Source organism: Polypterus senegalus, chromosome 8 (assembly GCF_016835505.1).
Source record: "Polypterus senegalus isolate Bchr_013 chromosome 8, ASM1683550v1, whole genome shotgun sequence".
In the NCBI taxonomy this organism is placed as follows: Eukaryota; Metazoa; Chordata; class Cladistia; order Polypteriformes; family Polypteridae; genus Polypterus; species Polypterus senegalus.
In genome coordinates, this window is record NC_053161.1 from 180,373,699 (window position 1) to 180,397,830 (window position 24,132).

General features: G+C 39.4%; 1 protein-coding gene across 1 annotated transcript; it reads right to left on the bottom strand.

Annotated features, from left to right (window-relative positions):
- Positions 1-818: 818 nt before the first annotated feature.
- Positions 819-20,780, bottom strand: LOC120533520 (zinc finger protein 664-like). Its single transcript, XM_039760445.1, has 3 exons — positions 20,673-20,780; positions 17,288-17,614; positions 819-2,123 (listed from the first exon to the last, which is right to left on the bottom strand). The coding sequence occupies exons 2-3, from the start codon at positions 17,598-17,600 to the stop codon at positions 1,117-1,119; spliced, it is 1,320 nt and encodes a 439-aa protein (XP_039616379.1). The 5' UTR covers positions 17,601-17,614; positions 20,673-20,780; the 3' UTR covers positions 819-1,116.
- Between the last annotated feature and the right edge of the window lie 3,352 nt (positions 20,781-24,132).

The window sequence follows — 24,132 nt, forward strand, 5'->3', positions numbered from 1 at the left end:
AAAAAAAAGTTAAAGCGTTTCAGCAAAAATGATATTGGGCCACTAAAATCTAATAGGGAGCAAGCGGAGTTGCCTTTAAAGAGGGGAAACATTTGAAAGAATAGAAATGAAGTTTTCACAGTGGGTAGGGACAGCCGTAGCGGAAAACCTTTTTTTTGTCTATTAAGTTTTTCAGTTATATTTCCTTTTTGCTCCAAGTATGATGAGTTCATTCAAGTATGCAGCCACGGGACTTGAAGTATCAGGTATCTCTCTGTATAACTTAATACAGGATGTCCATATATGGCCTTATTTATATTAGATGAACACGTCATCAGCTGTATGCTAAACATGTGTCGGTATATTCATACACTCCTGTTGTGAGGGACTGCTAGACGATACTGGGCTGATCGAATCCCAGCTGGACTAACTCTTCAGATAGAAAGAGCAGCAGCCACACCAGAGAGTTGTATGAACATCAATACAGACTCTGGAGAAAAGATAATAGAAACACTGAAATCAAATCAAATCGCCTTTTACTGTCAATTCACTATATGTGCAGAACATACAGGAGAATCAAAATACTGTTTTTGTCTCAACTTCGTTGTACAATAAAATATAAAAAAGCATAAAACTATAACATAAGATAAATAACATTAGAACTCGTAAAGCAGACCTGTGTACAATGTGCAATAGTCATTAGTGCAAAAGCCACTTACAGTAAATTAATAAGTAGGGTTGCCTAAATGAGTCTGCAACTTTTTGTCAAATGTATTCTGTGTAACCAACTAGCAGAGCAATTCCAAGTTTCTTTCCACACCCGACTGAATAATTTCAGATTTTTTTTTTTTTTGTTATTTACAGTCTCTTTGGACTTTATCTTTTTAGTATGAATTTTCATGTGTCCCTGAAGAGGAGTTTTCTGTATGAATAATTTTCCACACTTGGAGCAACGGTATGGCTTTTCTCCTGTGTGAGTTCTTACGTGTCGCTGAAGACTGCATGGTTGTAGGAATCACTTGCCACAATTCAGAGCAACAATATGGCCTTAATCCAGAATTAATTCTGTTGTGTCTATGAAGGCTGCTGTTATCGGTGAATAGCTTGTCACAATCAGGAAACCGAGTATGGCCTCTATCAAACGTGTGTTCTTATATGTCTACGAAGGCTGCTTCTTTCTGAGAATTTCTTGCCACATTCAGAACAGGCAAAAGGACGGTCTTCATTGTGAACTCCTGCATGACGCAGAAGACCGCTTGTGTCGGAAAATCTTTTGCCACATTCAGGACAGCAATAGGGCTTCTCACCAGTGTGAACTCTTAAATGCTTCAGATGATTACTGCTATCTGAAAATTGTTTGCCACATTCAAAACAGGAAAATGGCTGTTCTCCAGTGTGCACTCTCATGTGTGTATGAAGATGGCTTGTTTGTGAGAACCGTTTGCCACATTCAGAACAACAATAGGGCTTCTCACCAGTGTGAACTCTTAAATGTCTCCGATGATTACTGCCATCTAAAAATTGTTTGCCACATTCAGAACAACAATATGGTTTCTCTCCAGTGTGAATTCTTTTGTGTTTGAAAAGACCGTTCCTGTCAAAGAAATGTTTACCACATGTTGGACAATGACATAAACCCTGTCCTCTATGACCAATCATATGTGTATGAAGGTGGCTCACATGTGACAATCGTTTGCCATGTTTAGACAAATATGGTTTCTCTACAATGGGAGTGGTGGTATGGCTGTGTTTTGAAAAGTTCTTAACACATTTAGAACGGTGGTATGATTCCTTCACTGTATTATCTTCTCTGCGTTTCTTAGGCATGTGATTATCTGAGAATTGTTTCCCACCTTCAGGACAGTGATACATTTTCTTACTCCCATGAATCCCTCCATTATTTTTAGAATTCAATTTGTATTTAAATGTTCCCGCACACTGTTGGCGGATTGGATTTATATTGTACACTGTTTGATATTTGATGGCATCGATCCTTGTTAGCTTCACAATAGGCTGAAATCTAGGGTGCTGAGAGGCCATTACCAAGTTCTTTGTTGCAGATGCCACTTTCTTCCTATTCTTATCAGGTTGTTTAATTTGTGGACGACCCTGAAGAGAGGACAAGTTGTCATTCTCTTGAAAATCTACAGAAATAAAAATAAGAGTTACAGTTTTAAATGACCAATATTTAAAATAAAATAGCACTACAACAAATTATTCAGTGTTTAACAGTATATGCCTGCGCTATAAAAATGTAAGGAATTATTATTATTTTGCAACCCACTTTACAAAAGCATGCTAATGGATTTAACACTTCAACAATCCCAATATTTGCAAGATAGATAGATACTTTATTAATCCCAAGGGGAAATTCACATAATCCAACAGCAGTATACTGATAAAAAACAATATTAAATTAAAGAGTAATAACAATGCATGTAAAAAGCAGACACTAACTTTGAGTAATGTTAGCATTTACTCCCCCGGGTGGGACTGAAAAGTCGCATAGTGTGGGGTAGGAACGATCTCCTCAGTCTGTCAGTGGAGCAACACAGTGACAAAAGTCTGTCACTGAAGCTACTCCTCTGCCTGGAAATGACACTGTTCAGTAGATGCAGTGGATTCTCCATGAGTGACAGGAGTTTGCTTAGCGCCCGTTGCTCTGCCACAGATGTTGAACTGTCCAGCTTCATTCCTACAATAGAGCCTGTCTTCCTCACAAGTTTGTCCAGGCGTGGAATACATGTGAACTCCTGCCCTGGGCAATCAAAATTATTAGACAGTAAGCCACATAGTATATTTACATACTACTTCTTTCAGCTGCTCCCATTAGGTGTTGCCACAGTAGATCTTCTTCCATATCTTCCTGCCCTCATCATCTTTCTCGGTCACACCCATCACCTGCATGTCCTCTCTCACGACATCTTTAACACTAGAATTACCAGAGCCTACGAAAAAACTCGGAATTCCGTCCCACCTTAAACTGCTTCTTAAATCCCTTCACACCTCTCCGCCAGCGCCCTTTGTCTTCTAAATGTGCTGATAAAGAGAAGCTCGGAGCAGCCGGCTATTCCATCCCCCCACCAATTTAGAACGTACACGAACTTCTCTCAGCTCATGCCTTGATTGAGTATCTGGGAGTGAAGTGGAGTTTTAGAGTGAAATAATAGATCGTTGTTTGGAACACACGCATTTCATGTCTGTTCCGTTTCTACAGTAATCTGTGTCAACACATTGTTAAAACAGAAACTTTTTTTATATTCTAGTAGTAGATGACAAAATGTAGGCATAAACTATATAATGTATGAAGCCTGAAGTCCAAATAGCAAAGAAACATTTTCACAAGAATAACACAATTGCACTTTTATTCAAACATATAACTGCAGAAAGAAAAGCCGCCTTAACATGCGACATTGACACCACTTTACTATAACTGACTCTGTGGTTCAATAGATACAGCCCCCGCTTGGGAATCAAGGGTCACGGGTTCGATCTTGCGCCCCTCCCTTTTGAGAAGTAAACTGTTCTTAGTCTTACTGTTTTAGAATAAAAACATACTTTTGATTTCAGTCTGTAACAGCCGGTGCAATTTATGATCTTTGTAAAGGTTAGCTTTTTTTTTTATTCACTTTTCACTCTCTCAGTCGCGTTCAGAATCAATCCATACAACCCCATCTGACACGGCTGTTTTCACTAAAGACGCGCTATAGCTCTGCAGTGTACCACGATGCATACTAACGCCCCGGTTCTGACACACAAACGCTGGCGAAGCTGCCTTCTTCGTATCTCACCGTCACTTGCTTTTCTTTTTATTCAGTTTTATTGAGTGTTCCTGCCAGTCCCGCATGTTGCTGTATGCTTTTTCTTTTGCACCCCAGGACATGCAGAAGAAAGAATGGTAAAGACCAACTTCGGCGCTATATGCAATCATCAGACACTCCCCATCTGCCCGTGTCGTTCAAACACAGGAACATATATTGGTGTAAAAGTATAACAAAAGTGCACTTTTATTCAAGTGCACTTTTTCCATCGCCTTTTCCTGTAAGAAGCAGTGTACACACTTCTCTCTATGCTGTGGTTTCTATTACACACCTGAAAGAAAAGACAATATATGTGAAAATATATCCAGCATACAGCAACATGCGCGGGACTGGCAGGAACACTCAATAAAACTGAATAAAAAGAAAATCAAGTGACGGTGAGATACGAAGAAGACAGCTTCGCCAGCGCCTGTGTGTCAGAACCGGTGGGGGCGTTAGTATGCATCGTGGTACAGCACAGAGCTATAGCGCATCTGTATTCTGTTTCTTTTGTACTCCAGGGCACGCAGAGGAGAGAATAGTAAAGAGCAGTAAGTTCGGCGCTATATGCAATCATCAGACACTCTCCATCTGCCCGTTGTTTTGTTATACTTTTCAATACTTTTATACTGCTCAAACGGGCATGCTCAAAAATACACGTGTAATGCCACGAAAAGTGCACGCAGACACTTCATTTCGCAAACAAAACAAGTGCACTTTTATTCAAAACTACCTGTATAACCGAAGAAAAAAGAAAGCAAGATACAGTAGGCGATTGATACGACATCTTGCATGGTGCAATGCTAAGAAGTGAAGATTTTCATTCCGTGCTATATAAAATCATCACATTCAAATATTAACAGTTCCCACACACCCAAGGACCGTCCTTCCTACATTTACGACACGTGTACTTGTTGCCGTGTACACACCTCTCTGTGCTATGGTTTCTATTACACTGAATGAGCACCTGACACTGTACTTTCTTCCCTGGGGGAAGGTCCCGCATCAGAGAATTTCCAGTTCCTGCATAAATTTCACACCCGATCTGACGCTGTTCGTTTTCAAATAATATTGCATTAGTGCGATTATATTTTCACATATATTGTCTTTCTTTCAGGTGTGTAATAGAAACCACAGCATAGAGAGAAGTGTGTACACTGCTTCTTACAGGAAAAGCGATGGAAAAAGTGCACTTGAATAAAAGTGCACTTTTGTTATACTTTTACACCAATATATGTTCCTGTGTTTGAACGACACGGGCAGATGGGGAGTGTCTGATGATTGCATATAGCGAAGTTAGTTGGTCTTTACCATTCTTTCTTCTGCATGTCCTGGGTGCAAAAGAAAAAGCATACAGCAACATGCGGGACTGGCAGGAACACTCAATAAAACTGAATAAAAAGAAAAGCAAGTGACGGTGAGATACGAAGAAGGCAGCTTCGCCAGCGTTTGTGTGTCAGAACCAGGGGGGGGCGTTAGTATGCATCGTGGTACACTGCAGAGCTATAGCGTCTTTAGTGAAAACAGCCGTGTCAGATGGGGTTGTATGGATTGATTCTGAATGCGACTGAGAGAGTGAAAAGTGAATAAAAAAAAAAGCTAACCTTTACAAAGATCATAAATTGCACCGGCTGTTACAGACTGAAATCAAAAGTATGTTTTTATTCTAAAACAGTAAGACTAAGAACAGTTTACTTCTCAAAAGGGAGGGGCGCAGGATCGAACCCGTGACCCCTTGATTCCCAAGCGGGGCTGTATCGATTGAACCACAGAGTCAGTTATAGTAAACTGGTGTCAATGTCGCATGTTAAGGCGGCTTTTTCTTTCTGCAGTTATATGTTTGAATAAAAGTGCAATTGTGTTATTCTTGTGAAAATGTTTCTTTGCTATTTGGACTTCAGGCTTCATACATTATATAGTTTATGCCTACATTTTGTCATCTACTACTAGAATATAAAAAAGTTTCTGTTTTAACAATGTGTTGACACAGATTACTGTAGAAACGGAACAGACATGAAATGCGTGTGTTCCAAACAACGATCTATTATTTCACTCTAAAACTCCACTTCACTCCCAGATACTCAATCAAGGCATGAGCTGAGAGAAGTTCGTGTACGTTCTAAATTGGTGGGGGATGGAATAGCCGGCTTCTCTTTATCAGCACATTTAGAAGACAAAGGGCGCTGGCGGAGAGGTGTGAAGGGATTTAAGAAGCAGTTTAAGGTGGGACGGAATTACGAGTTTTTTCGTAGGCTCTGGTAATTCTAGTGTTAAACCTTCTCTTAGGTCTTCCTCTTTTCCTCTTCCCTGGCAGCTCTATCCTTAGCATCCTTCTCCCAATATACCCAGCTTCTCTCCTCTGCATATGTCCAAACCAACGTAATCTCGACTCTCTGACTTTGTCTCCCAACCGTCCAATTTGAGCTGACCCTCAAATGTCCTCATTTCTAATCCTGTCCATCCTTGTCACACCCAGTGCAAATCTTAGCATCTTTAACACCTCCAGCTCCGTCTGTATACAAATCAGACAGGTTCCCCAGTTAATGTCAGAGATTTAAGTCTCTCTAACTTAAGATTATTGATGCTAAATTTCTGACTTCTTGTTTGTCATCCATAACCTAAACTTTTTTAAAAATCACATTTCTGTTATCTTAACACAGTCCTTTGTCATAAATTGGGTATTTCATCTTGCTAAACACAAAAACGGCATTTTGCTGCAGGTTATCAATAGAACAGAGTTTGAAGTGGGGTATGTTTATTTGTTTAAAACGCTATATACTTGCCCCTTTCCTATAACAAAAACTAGATAGAGTTGTTCCTTTGATGTTGAACAAAAAATAAGCATTTGAAGAACTATTCAGAATATTTTAAAATGCATTACGATACTGGAAGACCTCTCACATTTAATGACTCATTTGTACTGATTGCTGATTGGAGGCAGGCATATACAGTGCAATTTTATGGGCTCAAGAGAGGTTGGAGGCCTTCAGAACAAGACACACCCAACTGGGTGCAGTTTTACACTGTGAAGAAGGAGATTTCACTGTATCTCTGTTTTCCCAGCATGTCGACATTAGCTAACTTCATTATTGGCTTTTGCAGATTAGACCAGTAAACTACATTACTTTCAAAATTAGCTGGTAAGAACTCCCAAATGTGAAGAACTTGAATGCAAATTTTTTTTTAATATGTTAAAAAAAAACATTTGTTGCCTGTAAGCCACTTACTTTGTGTTTCAACTCCTTTTTAATCTTTAAAGTTTAGTTTCAAATTTGCCTGTAGTCTTTTCAGTTGTAACTTATTTTATTAATATTGTTATTCATCAATTTATGATAGTTCTCTCTCCCCACCATGGGGATGGAACAGTAAATGCCTGGATCAAAATCTCTCTGAAGTTATAATCCCACAGATCATTTACACCAGCAAACCCCCCTGCCTTATGTGCTTTTCGGAAGTTCTCTTCACCTCAGTCCTAAAACGTCTGCTCTGTGCAAATCGTGTATTTGTTTTGGCATACACTTGTGTGTATTCGACAGATTTCAACCTTAGACAAGCTCTTATCCAGGTTCACATAGTGTTTCAATCACTTTTCTTTCACAGATTATGCTTCTTCCATTGTTAGAAAAGAGTAGGTCCAAAAGGTGTTGAGCCATGCTTGAGAAAATGTAGGAGATATGCAGACATTTACTTCAGGATGATACCAAATTCATATTTTAAAAGTTCAAATCATCCATGATTACACATCATCTTAATGTAAATATTACAGTGGAGTGCTTCTTTATTAATTTAAACCACACCCTTCAGTGCTTCACTTTTAGATTTATAGCCATTTTTTTTTCTCTACATTGCTTTTACTTAGTTATGAATTGGTAAATCCAACGATTTCAGAAATCCAAGCCAGTGGTGTTACTCCTAGTTGTTGCATTTGTTTATAATGCCAGTTGGACGTCAGGCAAATGATTCTCAAATTATGGAATGTAAATTGCAAAAATTTAAGTTTAATTCAATGAAGGCTAGACATCATCCTTAACTCAAGACAGATATATGTTGTGTTCTGAAATCCTCTCCTCTCCCCTACCATAGCCCTCCCTCTGTTCTTCTGGTATCTATAATAATAAAAGGCAAAGCCCTCACTGACTGACTCATCACTAATTCTCCAACTTCCCATGTAGGTAGAAAGCTGAAATTTGGCAGGCTTATTCCTTACAGCTTACTTACAAAAGTTAAGCAGATTTCATTTTGAAATTCTACACGTAACGGTCATAACAGTCGATAACGGTCGACAATGTCCGCCATGTTGAACTTTCTTATTTATGGCCCCATCTTCACGAAATTTGGTAGGCAGCTTCCCTGCGCTAACTGAAACTGATGTACTTACTTATTTCGATGGTATGACGCCACTGTCGGCTGCCGTATTGAACTTTCCAACGTCACCAATTTTCAAACTTTCCGTGTAGGTAGAAGGCTGACCCCATCTTCACGAAATTTGGTAGGTGGCTTCCCTGCGCTAACCAAAACCGATGTACATACTTATTTCGGTGGTATGACGCCACTGTCGGCCGCCATATTGAATTTTCCAAACATCACTATTTCTCCAACTTTCCGTGTAGATAGAAAGCTGAAATTTGGCAGGCTTATTCCTTACAGCTGACTTACAAGAGTTAAGCAGGTTTCATTTCGAAATTCTACGCGTAACGGTCATAACGGTCGACAATGTCCGCAATGCTGAACTTTCTTATTTATGACCCCATCTTCACGAAATTTGGTAGGTGGGTTCCCTGAGCTAACCGAAACCAATGTGCGTACTTATTTCGGTGATATGACGCCACTGTCAGCCGCCATATTGAATTTTCCAACATCACTAATTCTCCAACTTCCCGTATAGGTACAAGGCTGAAATTTGACAGGCTCATTTCTTACAGCTTCAGTCGGGTCGGGTTTTAGAACAAATCACAGCACAGAAACTGCACTCGTTAAAGTAGTAAATGACTTGCGGGTAAATGCAGACAGAGGCCATTTATCTGTTCTCATCCTCTTAGATCTGAGTGCTGCATTTGACACCATTGATCACAACATTCTTAGAAATTGCCTTAGTCAATGGGTGGGCCTCTCTGGCAGGGTCCTAAATTGGTTTGAATCCTACCTGACAGGGAGAAAACATTTTGTTAGTTGTGGGAATTACAACTCGAAGACACATGATATCCAATTTGGTGTTCCACAAGGCTCTATCCTGGGTCCGCTGTTATTCTCAATCTACATGCTTCCGTTAGGTCAGATTATCTCAGGGCACAACGTGAGCTACCACAGCTATGCTGATGACACACAGCTGTACTTATCAATAGCTCCTGATGACCCTGATTCTATTGATTCACTAACAGAATGTCTGACTTGTATCTCAGAATGGATGAATAGTAATTTTCTCAAGTTAAATAAAGAGAAAACTGAAATTTTAGTGATCAGCAATAATGGATACAATGAGGCTATTAGAAATAAACTGGATACATTAGGATTAAAAATCAAGACGGAGGTAAAAAGCTTAGGGGTGATTGTTGACTGTAATCTGAATTTTAAATCACATATTAATCAGATCATTAGGACAGCATTTTTTCACTTAAGAAACATAAGTAAAGTTAGACCTCTTATATCACTGAAAGATGCTGAGAAATTAGTTCATGCGTTTGTTTTCAGTCGACTAGATTACTGTAATGCACTCCTCTCTGGACTACCCAAAAAAGACATAAATCATTTGCAACGGGTGCAGAATGCAGCTGCTAGAATCCTAACTAGGAAAAGAAAATCCGAACACATTTCTCCAGTTTTAATGTCACTACACTGGTTACCTGTGTCATTCAGAATTGACTTTAAAATTCTGCTTATGGTTTATAAAGCCTTAAATAATCTCCCATCTTATATATCGGAATGTCTGACACCTTATATTCCAAATCGTAACCTCAGATCCTCAAATGAGTGTCTCCTTAGAATTCCAAGAACAAAACTTAAAAGAAGTGGTGAGGCGGCCTTCTGCTGCTATGCACCTAAAATCTGGAATAGCCTGCCAATAGGAATTCGCCAGGATGATACAGTAGAGCACTTTAAAACACTGCTGAAAACACATTACTTTAACATGGCCTTTTTATAACTTCATTTTAATCGTAATTTAACTTAATCCTGATACTCTATATGTTCAATCTCCTCAAAATAACTATTCATAATGGCTCTAAAATCGGTACTGACCCCTACTCTCTTTTCTGTTTCTTTTTCCGTTTTTTTTTCCTACTCAAAGCTTCATGATGCTCTAACAATGATGGACGGATTAAAAGGCAGAAGTCTACGTGACCATCATCATCATCAAGCCCTTCCGTGAGAACCCTAAATCCAAAGAGGACTGTTTCATTTATGTTAGGTAGAATGCCCAGAGGGGACTGGGCGGTCTCATGGTCTGGAATCCCTACAGATTTTATTTTTTCTCCAGCCGTCTGGAGTTTTTTTGTTTTTTCTGTCCCCCCTGGCCATTGAACCGTACTCTTATTCGATGTTAATGTTGATTTATTTTGTTTTATAATTGTGTCTTTCATTTTTCTATTCTTTAATATGTAAAGCACTTTGAGCTACTGTTTGTATGAAAATGTGCTATATAAATAAACGTTGTTGTTGTTGTAGCTTACTTACAAAAGTTAAGCAGGTTTCATTTTGAAATTCTACACGTAATGGTCAAACGGTCAACAACATCTGCCATGTTGAACTTTATTTATGGCCCCATCTTCTCGAAATTTGGTAGGCGGCTTCCCTGCACTAACGGAAACCAATGTACGTACTTATTTCGGTGGTATGATGCCACTGTCGGCTACCATATTGAACTTTTCAACAGTCTTTGTTACTTATGGGCCCATCTTCAAGAAATTTGGTACACGGGTTCCCAATGCTAACTGAATCCTACTTACGCATATATATATCGTCCATAGCCTGCAGCTCGGTCACCGTGTGAGGCGGCGTTAGGTCCCCATCCCAACGCCTCCCACGTTGTTGGCTGCCTGCCTGTATAAGGCCGCCTGTCGCTCCAGTCTCTACATTTCCTTCCTTGCTTCACCACGGGATTCACGTCTCCCTGCTGATAACTACAGCCTTTTTATTTAATCCACGGCTTCTCTGCTATTTTATTGTTCATTTATTACGATTATAGTTATTGTGTAGGTATTTTAGACTTACTTTTCATTGTTCAGGTACCCATTTCCTTTATCATTCCAACTGTACCCCCATTAACATGTCTTTCGAGGTGATCACCATCAATCAAAGAACTGTCACCGAGTGGTTTCCATGCCCAGAGATGGAACCTACCTTTTCCATTCACTTTGTTACATATTGCACGGCCATATCAGGCTCACTCTTGATATCCGGAGGAACACTGTGTCTTATGTATTGAATGACTGGGACAGGTTCAAGGTGTGGACTGATGATGGTACAGGAGATAATTATTCTACACAGGAGCACTAGAAGAGTGAAATGCTTAAGCCCTTCACCTATGCATCTGCATGTGAGTTGATGGCTGCCGGTGTATTGTTCGGTTGTCGCTTTCAAGTATACCGAAATGGCCAAATATTTTACACCTTTCGACAACCACCAATGCCTCTTAAACATCTTAGATTGACAGGTGACATTTCAGTAGTGGACACTTTGATGTTTATGAATGTTTAAACTCTCAAAAGCTGGATGCAAAGTTATCCATGAAACTGGTTGTATGCTTACAACGCTTGACAGATGCCGAATGTCACGTCAACACAAGTCCTGCAAATACTGTCGTAATTGAAACAAACCATGAAACTCAAACCGATTATGACAGCAGCAATCCAAGCTGTGAGATTTGAGGCAAGATTGCTTTTCACATGGCCAACTGTACATTGCATGCTCAAGAGTAAGCTCAAAGCACAGCTTGGTCATATTACAACTGGAGGGCCGAACTGACAAAGTGGCATACAAAGATTTCCTTAACAAATAATTATTGGTATATTTTCCCTCAGTTTAAAATGGTTTACTTTTGTTCTTAATAAAAATTTTAAGGCAGCACTTCACCGCTGCAGTAAGCACGGGTATTTTGCTAGTATAATATATATATATATATATATATATATATATATATATATATATATATGCCAGCAACACTCATGACAATGACAACACAATTACATTGTCAATCATGTTACGTTATTATTAAAATGTTTCCTTTTCTTTTTCATTACTTCTTTAACACACTACTTCTCTGCTGTGAAGCGCGGGTATTTTGCTAGTTCTCTTTATAAATCAAAAGTTGGAAACCTTTTACCTGATCCAGGGTCATATTTTTTCACACCATTTGTATATGACATTTAGGAAGTAACCTCTCACGTACCATGTTTCATAGCCATATCTTCCCCACCTGTGCCAGCTCTGTGTCTTCCTTCCCTATCTTTGTGGAATGATCAGAGTTCTAAGTAATTGGTTTGACAAATCTGGGCTCCTGAGGGTGTAATCATCCAGTTGACACTGTTCAGTATTCCCTTTATTTCCTTCTTCTACCATCCTTGTCATTTCCAAGACACAAGCAGTATTAACTTTTGTCACCTATAACTCTGATGTAAATTATTCTACTTTTTATCATTGCTTCTCTCTTCTGTATTTGTTGCTCAATACAATTCACTCTTTCTTCTCTTGCTGACCCATTGATGGGTCTTTTATACATAATGCTGTATTAATAAGTTTTTGAAAAAAAATCTTAAATATGTAGCAACCCGGTTAAATATTATTCTGTTCTGAATCACTGTCGATAATCTAGGGAAGTGCAATAAGAAGGTCCTTGTTACACGGACATCCTTATTTGACATTTACCTCGTTCTTAGGGGTAATCTTTCTCTCCCGAGTTTTTTTTTTTTTTCTGCAGATGTTATTTTAGAAGAATTAAGTGGATAGGACTGGCTTTGCTGTGATGAATGGCTGGTGGTTAACTGGATTGATTGAATATACTAATGTAATCGGTTTTGTTTTTCATTGAATGAATTCATTCAAGAATTCTGGGGAATATTTGATATTCTTGTCATAGCAAAGATGCTCGGAAATAGGTTACTGGCTTGTCACTAGGGTTCAAAACCCATTAATGACTATATTGTGCATTATTGGAGCCAGAAGGTCTTTATTTTTAAGTCACTGTGAATTTCTTCATATCTTAGACACCAGAGAGGAACAATGACAGAGAAGATGTCCTTTCTTGACTGAGACACTCAGATAAGGGTCTTCTTTGTTTTTTAACCCAAACCCAGTTTTAGGAACTACGGGTAAAATTCCGTTACAATGAATATCTTTACAATGAAATTTTCATTACAAAAAAGTATTTTTATGGTCCCGACAGTTTCCCCATATAACACGAGTCTATAGAAATCTTGTTACTACGATGTACATTCAGCAGATACTTTCATTACAATGAAATGCCCAAAAGACCTTGAAATGCTTGAATAAATCAGCCAGAGAGAAGTTAGTTCTGTGGCCGCAGCTCAGTTGTGCACAACGATCCCCAAACAGAAACACTATTTTTTTTTCTTTCTTCGAACTTTCCTTGTACTTTTTTTGCCTTTTTTGTTTCCTGCGGTTTTCAGTGATACCGTTTGCTTATCACTCGTCAACATTTGAAAAACATCCATTGGAATTTAACTCATTGTCACCATCCTATAGAAACGGCAGACACGAAAAAACAATAACAGTTCATATTAGAAGAAAAAAAAAAAACTTTACATTTTTGCAGCTCTCGATTATGGCAAAAAGAAAAACTACGTTGCCAGTGATTTCGGAATTTCGCCATCAACACTGTCAACTTTCTTGAAAGACGGAGCAAAAAAAGAAGAAAAATCTCGAGTTGCAAACATATGTGAACTGCTGCATTTGAAGACGTTGAAAAAGCCGTTTTTATGTGGTTCAGTGATGCACGTTCAAGAAACATTCCTATTAATGCGGCACTCATTCAAGAAAATGTGAGATGGGTAAACTCCTGGGCCCTTCCACAACTAGACAGGACGCCGAAGAGCATCCCCAAGTCCAAACTCCATGTCTATGGAAGTCTGTTGCCGGGGCAACAGCCAGCTCAAAGCTGTGCTGCGTCTCTCCGCCAAAGCAAACAGAAAAGAGATCGATGGTTGATATGCAAGGAACATTGTAAATGCAGGTAACAGGTAACTTGATCACTGATTTGGCCACGATCCTGCCTCACTGCTGTGTCTGTGTATAGCAGAGTATAAGATCACGCTACAATAAATAAGTGTGCCGTTCCCGTTTTAAGCTGAATAAAGCTGGTTTTGCTAAAGTACTGAGACTCAGCCTCGTGTTTTGGGGTGCAAGACAGGGACTTATAGCGTGATCCTGATCTTTTAGGATTTGCTTCTGTTTCGCTTCACTGCAGCGCTATGAGCCTGTTTTTGCCCTGCTCCGGCAACGGACAAACAATCTACCACAGACGCTACAATCGTGTTCCGGGGCACACTTCAGCCTGTCGTTCCCGTTGGGTGGGGAGTGGGCGGGGGTCTCAAAAGAGTTCAGACACCTCACAATATGAAGAAGAAAAGGATGATTCGGCTCCTGATTGATAACTGCGCAGCCCACAACATGCTTCCACATTTAGATAATGTTCTTGTTTTATTCCTCCGACCCAATTGCACAGCATTTCTTCAGCCATTGAATTTGGGCATCATTCGCACCCCGAAAGTGTACTATGGCAAGGCTGAGAAAAATTCTCGTCAGCATAACTTGTAGGCAGGAGGAGATTAAAATTAATGCAAAAGAAGCTAATGAAATGACTGCAAATGCCTGGACGCAAGTTAAAGAAAGCACTATATTAACAAATACAGAATCTCATTACAATGAAATTTTCGTTACAAAATATATTTTTTAGGTCCCTAGGAGTTCGTTGTAATGGAATTTTACCTAAATATTCTTACCATTAATTGATAATATAATGACTGAGGTCGAGTTTTCCCAAAATACCTTCTTTCAGGCTGTGTGTGTGTGTGTGTGTGTGTGTTCCTCCTAGCATCCATCCATTATCCAACCCGCTATATAAAGCAAATATTGGAACTGTGTCATCTGAAAACAGAGTTTAAAGACACTTCAACCAAATTTTTGGTGGAAAAGTATGCATGAAGAGGTTTGGGATTATATAACCTACTGTATATGTCGGATTGCTCAGGTACCATTATATTCATGGGAGCAGTAAACCATGGAATTTATTACTGATATGCCTTCCTCCAAGGGTTTTAATACAATTTTTCTGGAGGTGGATTGAGTTTTGAAATGTGTGCATCTTATTCCCTTCTACTAAACACCTGGCAGCTGTCTTTCTAGAAAAGACTGATAGTATCTATGGTTTTTTGTATCAAGATGTATCAAACTGTGGTCTTCCATTTATTTTTCGCTTCTAGAAACTATTCTGTGAGAGATTTGGTTGTTCTATAAAACTTAAAATGTTTGGTTATCAGCCAGAAGCTAATAGGCAAATGTAAAGAATTAACAGAGGCCTACAGAAACACTTGTGCTGTTTGATTGGTCCTAATCAAGATGACTCGGTTGATTTTCTACCCATTGCTGACTCTGCTTGGAATGTACCAGTTCACTCTGCTCCTAAAATGTCACCATTTGAGTGCCAGTGTGGTCATCATTCTAGACTTCTTGAGTCACCTTCCTCTCCATTTTTCCATCTGTTTTTAAATAATTACATAAATTAACAGTTTTGTAAAAAGTTCAATTTGGCTCAAAAACGTTTTGAAAAGCTCTTGGTCAACTGATTTCCAGATTGCAAATGTAAGGCTACTCCTATCAAAGTTGAGCAAAAGGTACGGCTAGAGACCCAAGACATCAGTCTACATAGCGACCCTTTTTAAACTGATACAGCACCAGAACAGTATTTATTTTGAGAAGATCATACTTTTGTGTCATTTTCCTTCACTCCATGTAGTTTTTTGATGGACTCATCCATGGTTTTTTGATGGATGGACTGTTCGTCTAAATTAATTGTTTTGAATTTTCACAGTTTGCCTTTGCTATAAAAAAAAAAAAAAAAGTAATAATTCCTAACACTAAATGCATTTACTGGGTGACATACAGTCATGCAGGTTGAACTAACTGAACTGTCTTCCTATCGTTAAAGTTTGATTTTGGATTATTAGTCGAGTTCTGATATCACCTACACCCTCTTCTGAGTTTAGGGATTGTTTTGTACTAACATTCTCACCAAAAAAAAAAAAAAATCACTGTATTTTTGTTATTTTGATAAGTCATTTTACTCTTCCGTCTATCACATAATTTGTGGATATTTTGTGGCTGCTGACGCGGCTCAGCTCCATCACATGATGTCATATTGCCTCCTTATTTAAGATGGTGACGTGGTATCCTCACTTGTCTAGCTTTGTCATAATTGGCCGCGTTCTTCATATTTGACTTTCTTTGAGAGATAGTATTCTGTTCCATTTATGTTAATCAGTTTAAAACGGCTCATTATGTGATTAATCATTTGTAAAATGTTTCATTAGATCATACCTTTGAATTTTTAGAGCCACCACTCAGTGAACAGTGCTACAAAATAAAATTACCTGAACTGAATCATCATTTTTTTTTATTGCTCTAAAATGGATAAGAATTTCAAAAAGGTTTCAAGTACTGTACCAACTTGTATTTTCAAAAACTTCAAAAATAAAAATGCCACCACATCACAAAGATCAGCCCCTTTTCATACTGGATTGACAGCAAACAGGAAATGACTAAAAGCGTCAAAATCCTTTCAAACTAATTTCATAGAATGTTTCACACGTTTTAGATGAAATCCTGCTTTAATTAACAATTTTGTTTGTGTCACTTCAAGAAAAAAAAAGTTTAACTCAGTAAAGTTCAGTGAACCAATTTTCTTCACATTCACAAAGTCTTTGCAATTTCAGAATATCTAATGATAAATGTGAACAGGACTGGTTTATCCATTCACAGGTTTTGCACTCCACTGATGCACAGAGATTCTTGCACACAGGCAGACGTGAAACACTTTCATTCAGAGGGGTCTAAATTGTTCAAATTTATTGAACAGTCAAATGGGTGACATGTCTACTCCACAATACTACATGTGGAGAAAGTAAAAAGGCAATACATTATTGTTTGAAACGGTTTCTTTAAAGAAAGGTAGAAACAAACAGATTTGACATTTCTTTGACTTCTTTTTATTTTGCCTAAAATCTATTAAAAGGTTTTCTTCATAATAAAGACATTAAGCTTGTGATTATTATTAAAAATAGATACAAACCAAACCAAGGAAATTGTGAACTGAAAAAACTGCAAGAACAACTCAGCCATGCCTCCTCATTCAAATTCAAATGATTAAATTGTTTCTGTTCCTTAAACTTTAAAAATGAAACCCATATTTTTTAAAAAGCCTTTGTTTCTAAGCAGAGTGAAAATGCAAGAAAGCACCCTTCAGGTAAATCCTAACTGCCTTATTTTATTTTAGCACATACCTTCTCCAGTTTGATTTGGACACAATTTCTTCTCGGGGCTCACTGTGTTAGTCTTCGAGGATTCTGACGGCTTGTGGGCATTATTGTCCTTCAAGGAGCAGCGTCTGCCCAAACTGGAGCCCAATCTGTTTAAGTCTTCATCTGGGCCCATATATTGAGGATTACAGTCTTTCACCTTAATATGGTTTATAATTTTGCGGGGTCTCTGAATGTTAGTCCTACCCTTTCTTTTGTTCCTCTTTTCAATGACATCCTCTTCACGTTGACATTCTTTCTGTAAACTCTTCTGGCCAGCTGGATACATTTTTGGCATCTTCTTCTTTATCTCTGTACAGAACACAGGGTTTAAATAATTCAGAAGTGTAATACAAATGTAACACATTTAAGTCCCATTTTTCTATGTCCTCATCAGTTAAGAAAGAAGCCAAGTCAAGTTATTCACCGAGACCACATGGACAGAGTAAGTAATCAATCTTCATACCAGGTGACCAGATATGAAACAAACAGTCTCAGGGAGTGTTTCATGCCTTTACGACACACCATTATGACTCTGCACTATCTGTTGATATTAGAGATGTTATGATATTAGAACTTTTGTATGTCATACTAATACAACACAATTTTACAATTCTGGACACCCTTTGATACCACAACACACACAGAAATCCTATTCACCCCCATTAAAGAAGTACTGGTATTCATAAATCTTAAAATATAATGAAATGTAATGTCGAGCAGGGATGGAGATCCGCCAGTGCAACAGCACAAGGTAGGGTTTACAGTTTTGGTGGAAGTTTCAGCACAGAGTTTATAAAGAATGATATATCATGAACTGTCTAATTTATCTTAGCATGTGCACATTTCTAATCATTCAGGGACAGTAGCTGAAAAACACTGCTTAAAATCCAAACTAAAAATTAAAATTCAAAACATTATTATACTGTTGAATTACTGAATTCCAAGATTATTCAGGATACTTTCATTTAAATAAAAACTCTAAGATGTTTTTGTAACAACATGGTTTTAAAGTCCAGTTAATCACAGACCTATTCTGTATGAATTGCAACACTTGCTATTGCAAGATTTAAATTTGCATCATTAGTTGGTTAAAAAATATTACTTAAGAGCAAGATTTAACAGAATAGTCAAATTAAATAAAAAAAAATCAAATGTCACAAGCTTGTCTTGCTTTAATTTTCTAAATCTGCCCCTTCTTTTTAGCAGCTTTGAAGCTTCCAGTATGAAATCAAACTTGTCAGTTCAACATTTATCCTTTATTTCAGAACTCCTGTTAAGCAGCATTTATTTAACTGTTTTAGATGTTTCTTACAAAAGTAATGACACCTTGTTATTGTGTGTGCTTGTGTATAAATCCACAATTAGAAAATGACCTGTCGTAACACAGGAGTGACTAGGGATCACCTGCAGAGATTTGTTCAGATGAGAGGGAGTGCTGCTGCTAACTATCTCCTCTTCTTTATCTACAATGGAAAGAAACGCCCAGCCGAGGAGTCACCACACCCTCAGCTCTTATCTGGCTAGAAGAAGGAGGAGGCCATCTTGCACAGTTGTGTGTTAACAGTATTCACGACTTTGATTGAACATTCAAAACTGTTAGGGTCCCGGAATATTGTTAATAGTTAATGTTAAGGAAGGTTTATACAAGTTAGGCCTCAGGATTATGTTAAAAAACAGGGGCATATGAAGGAGGAACTTAAAATCACTGGTCAACTTGTCTAATGTGAAACTACCTCAAGCTTACAAAATCCCAAACCATTATTCAAGTCACAGCCTTCATTTACATAATCTTAGCGAGATGGAGGCAGTTGGCGGTGTGTCCCTGTAAAGATGGCTGCCAAATGTGAGACACACAATGTCTGACTTCAACTACTAAGACAAATTTAAACAGGTTTGATTTTGTTTTTAGTCTTAGGGGCAGACTGTGTGTGCAGGAGAGCCAACAACCAGTGAATGTTTCTCTGAAGTAGAAGGAATAGAGTTAAGTGAAGAGGAATAAGAAACTGCAGGTTTTGAACCAAACAAACATAAGAGATGCTCCTCTTTGTTTCGTGATTCAGATAGCAAAACAAAAGGGGAAAAAAATCAAATAAAGGGTGAAGATTGCTGCTGAAGAGCTACAGCTGTTAACCCTTTGAACACCATGGGCTTCATCAGCAGCATGCTATTGGCTTTTAGAAACAGGGCTGAGCACGACTCTGCTGAATGGTCGTTTAAATTATCGTGGTTGGGTAATGAGATCAGCGACTGTGGCTGGTAAATCTGACATGCTCCAGGACAAAAATATTCTTCAAAACAACTGTCATTATCAACAACTTTGAAACAAGTTTCACGTTTATCAGCTTCATCTTGTTTAAGTACACTCTGCACACATCACGAATATTTTAGTAATTAACACATTAATAAACTCTTATTAAACAGCAGCAGCTCCCAGTATTGTGAGACTGGCATGGTGGAGACCTTGTGTGCCTCAGTCTTTCTTAACGCTCTATTTGTGGTTCTAGTTTGCCAGTTTGCTATTGGTAACCCTAAAAGGGGGGACCAGAGTAAAAGCGGCTCATTATTGACCTTCATGAATACTCTAATTAAATAAAAGTGGGTCTTAGCAGAAGACAGATGCCAGTCCTGACAGTTCACCTAAGAGTGGCACAAAGAGGTGACCCACAGAGCTCACCTCACCACCGTGGTCCAGTGCAAAACAAAATGTTATTGGGAAATAGGAAGAAAGCAAGAGTACCTGTACAAGGCAGGAGCCAGCTATAGACCACCATAGGGTACACTCATATTCAAGTCCACAACCACAAGACAAGTTAGATTTGCCAGGCCACCAAACATGAGTATCTTTAGAGAAGTGAAGAAAATAAGAATAAAAGAGCAGACATGGAAACTGAATAGAGACTTAAAAACAGGCTTAGATTCAAATTCATTCTGACAGAACTGTAAGGCAGAAACACGAAGTTGCCCGAGGGACTCCTCGCCGCTCTTTCAGTGGACGGCCGGTCACCAACCCCGCAACTGTCATAACTGAGCGCCGCGGAGTGAAACAAGAGAAACAAAGGCAGAAATCAAAGCGTCTTACGTGTGGAATGGCCGTCTGCTCGATGACGGAGATTAGAAGGTGAAGGAAACGACAAAACAACACTCGAAGGGGAATGAACAAGCGCCAGCGGTGTGACTGGGTGCTACGATTTAAAATTTGGGAGTCAGCCACGTGAAGTGAACCGCTGATACGAATGAACAGCAATGACACGCGGGTGGCAACAGTAGGATTCACTCGAGCAAAGTTCTGCGGAGGGCTAACGAACACGAACTCACTGCGCGCGGTTTTTCTAATGGAGCGAATAAAGCGCATCTCCAAAGTACTTACTGTCTGCCTCTTGCCGATGAATAATTTCTGAACTCGGTCACACTTCTGCCTAAATTAACAACAGCGAGACGGTGGCAGTTTGGCTTCAGGAGCCGTCGCATTGGATGACGTCAGCCTGTCTCCGATTTCGGATCACGTGCCTGTTGAGCGCGCATACGTTATAGCTGGAGAGAGGCTGGGTGGCTCAGTGTCCTGCTGCCTTATAGGAGCCTATTAAACCAATAACGTCATCGGAGAAGCTGCGTTTGTCTGGTGCTGCCACTGAGCCGTTTGTTTTTGTGATCATGAACTGAGTTTTTTTTTTTTTTTAATTAGTGTAAGATTTCCTGTAAATAGTTCTTGTAAAATTTAGTAAAGTTCTTCGTGTCTTTTTTGTTTTTCAATGGAGCAATAATATATATATATATATTAAAGCATATATCAGTACGCTCAGTTCAGATTGGGCCGTGTCGTAAAGTTGAGTTTATTTTATTTTCTTCATTAAGCACATGTGCAGTGTGTCACAGCTCAGATATGATATCACACACTCCACTCTTTATCACTTTAAACACTTCAGTCTGGCCGCTTCTTTTCTTAAACTGTAAAGGCTCAGCTCTTTTAATCTTTCCTCATAACTCATTCCCTCTCTCTCTCTCTCTCTCTCTCTCTCTCTCTCTCTCTCTCTCTCTCTCTCTCTCTCTCTCTCTCTCTCTCTCTCTCTCTCTCTCTATATATATATATATATATATATATATATATATATATGTATAGAGAGAGAGAGAGATAAGGGATAAGTGTAGGTCCCTCCTCTCTTTCTCTCTGCAAAGACATTCTTATTAATTGCATACTTTGAAAGAAATGCTCACCGCCTCTTCTCTACTTTTAAGTCTCTCTTGCAATGCAACAGTCTGTGTAGCCTAGCAATATTCAACCCAGAATGCAATGCATTTTTTGTATGTCTCGAGGTGGGGTTAGTAGTCTATGATACTGTGACCACCTGTCCAACTTAAGGTTGATGTTCTTTGATTTTGGAAATTCTGTATTTGTAAATCTAAACTATCAGGCACAATATTATGTAGTACAGGTCACCAGTGCAAGTGACACAACGGTAGCTCCGCTGACGCACATTAAGGAGATCATGGGTTCGTGTCCTGGGACCTCCATATGTAGAGTTTGTAAAGCAGTGAGAGTTGCAAGTTGTGGGATACAGTCCGGAAACAGACAGGCAGACATGCTGGTTCTCCACACACACGTTTATTTGTATCACTATGTACAGTGCTCTGCTCTGCTCCGCTCCGCTCCGCTCCTCTCCTCTCCTCTCCTTTCCTTTGAGCTCCGTCCACTTCTTCCTGACGGAAGGGAGGCGGCCCCTTTAATGCAAATAATGCACGCCCGTATTGGCTCCAGGTGCTTCCTGAGGAGCCTCCGCCGACACACCCCCGTGTGGCGGAAGCACCAACCGTGTAGCCAGAAGTCCTCCAGGTGTTCATGCTCCTCTTCCCCCCAGCACTTCCTGGTGTGGTAGAAGTGCTGAGGTCCAGGGCTCCCAAGGCATTGTGGCGCCCCCTGGCGTTGACCACGGGCCCCTACAGGGTTGGACTTCCAAGCCCTTTACCTGTGGCCCCCAACACAACCAGGGCAGTCGCCCCCTCATAGTCTGGAGGAGACGCAAGCCCTCCTCCTGGCCTCCTGGGCGTCCCGGCTGGGTACCACTCCCAGCCGCCCGCCACAAAGTAAAGCACTCTGCAAATGTAAACAATTATTATTAGAATTATACTTGATGATTTGTCAATTTCAAATTTTAAAACGTTATGTGTTTTCATCAAATAAACAAAACATGTAGCACTAGGACTTATAGCCTCTGTGTACCTTCACAGTCCTTCAAACTTGATCCAAATGCAATGTATGCACACCGCCACCTTTATGTTAATAAGCTGGTCACCACCTCTGTGACTGTCTTTGAATTGGACGCCACAGGGTGACAAACGAGAAACAAAGGTAGAAATCAAAGCACCGTACATGTGAAGTTGCTGTCTGTGTGACGCTATAGCCTCACCGTAATGCTGATACCTGGTGGATTAAATGGATATGGGGCAGGACTATCAATGTTTTAAGTGTGAACAATATATCAGCAAGTTTACCACGGGGGAAAGATTTTTTTTTTCTTTTTCATTTAGGATTTTTGGGCTAACTCTCCGGTAGTTTAGTTTATTTTCTAGATGTTTTACCATTTGGTTCTATTGCGAGTGTTGCGCGTAATCGATCGTTTTTTTTCCGTTTAACAAGGGCACAGACGCTAAATGCAGTCACAGGTGCCTGGGAAGTTTAAACGACAGCTATAGGGGGAGTCCAAGTTGCGTTAGTAGTGTGCGTGTATCGTAATGTTCAAGTTTGTTTATTAGTAATCTCGAGGTTAGGTATAAATGTGGTGTTTTGTTGATTGTTGTTTTATTATGTAGATGTTGTTGTCGGCTATTTTTGATTTGTACTAGCAGTGTACGATTTCCCCCCCGTCAGGACTTAAATGGTTCCTTCCTATGATTAGGTAAGCTGATCCTGGCAATGGAAAAGGCTTTAAATACTGTTGTGGTGGCAAGAAGTGGGAAAAAAAAGAAAAGGGAGAAAAAGCAGGTAGTGCGAGGGACGCCAGCCTAAGAGGTGCCTAGTGGCTGAGCTGTTGGTTGCTGTAAAGGAGTGGGTTAAGCTCCTGAGGACCAGAAAAAAACGACTCCTGAGATTTTTTTTTTTTTGGAGGAGTTGTACTGGTGACCTGGACTGAAACAGAGTCTAGTTTTTGGTATTATTTTAAGGCTGCCCTGGACTTTTCATGAACGAGAATTGATTATATTAGGGTAAGAGCCTTGGTGTTTCCCACTTTCTATTTTTTTTTCTTTTCTTTATAATTTGATTGTGTCTTATCACTGGATTATTTATACATTTTTGTTCATTTTTTTTTTTTTTTTTTTCAACAACTTTAATTTTTTTTTTTTTTTTTTATTCCATCATGGTATAAATAAATTACCTTCTGTTTTGAACATCTGCCTCTCTTGAGCCTCTCTTGTTACTCCCTCAGTCCTGTTCGGTCCCAAACTACTAGCAGGCCATCTGCTTTAGTAGACGGCTTGTGATATTTTGGTGGCAGCGGTGGGATCCACTGGGGGAGTTGGAAGATCTAGAGAGAGCAGAAATGGCACCTAAGAAGGTTTCTGTATCCGTGCCAGATTCTTTATCGGGTGAAGAACCACAGACACAGTCCCCAGAGTCATCGGAGGCAATGTATAAAGAGACACAGACATTGGAAAGAATGTTCCAGCAGTTTCTACAAGCACAGGAGCAAAAGGAGAAACAACAAGAGCTGAGGTGGAAGTCGTTGCAACATCAGTTTACATTACTGCAGGCGGAGGTGCAGCAAAGACGTGAGGGAAGTCCTTCAAAGAACCCTGGAGTGGGTCGTTCACCACCTGTAAGTCCCAATCTAATG

Bases quoted from the DNA above. Each gene is read 5' to 3' on its own strand.
- LOC120533520 (XM_039760445.1), bottom strand. From the start codon at position 17,600: ATGCCAAAAATGTATCCAGCTGGCCAGAAGAGTTTACAGAAAGAATGT. The intron at 2,124-17,287 runs GTATGTGCTAAA...TTATTTCTGTAG, and splicing joins TCCAAATCAAACTGGAGAAG to ATTTTCAAGAGAATGACAAC.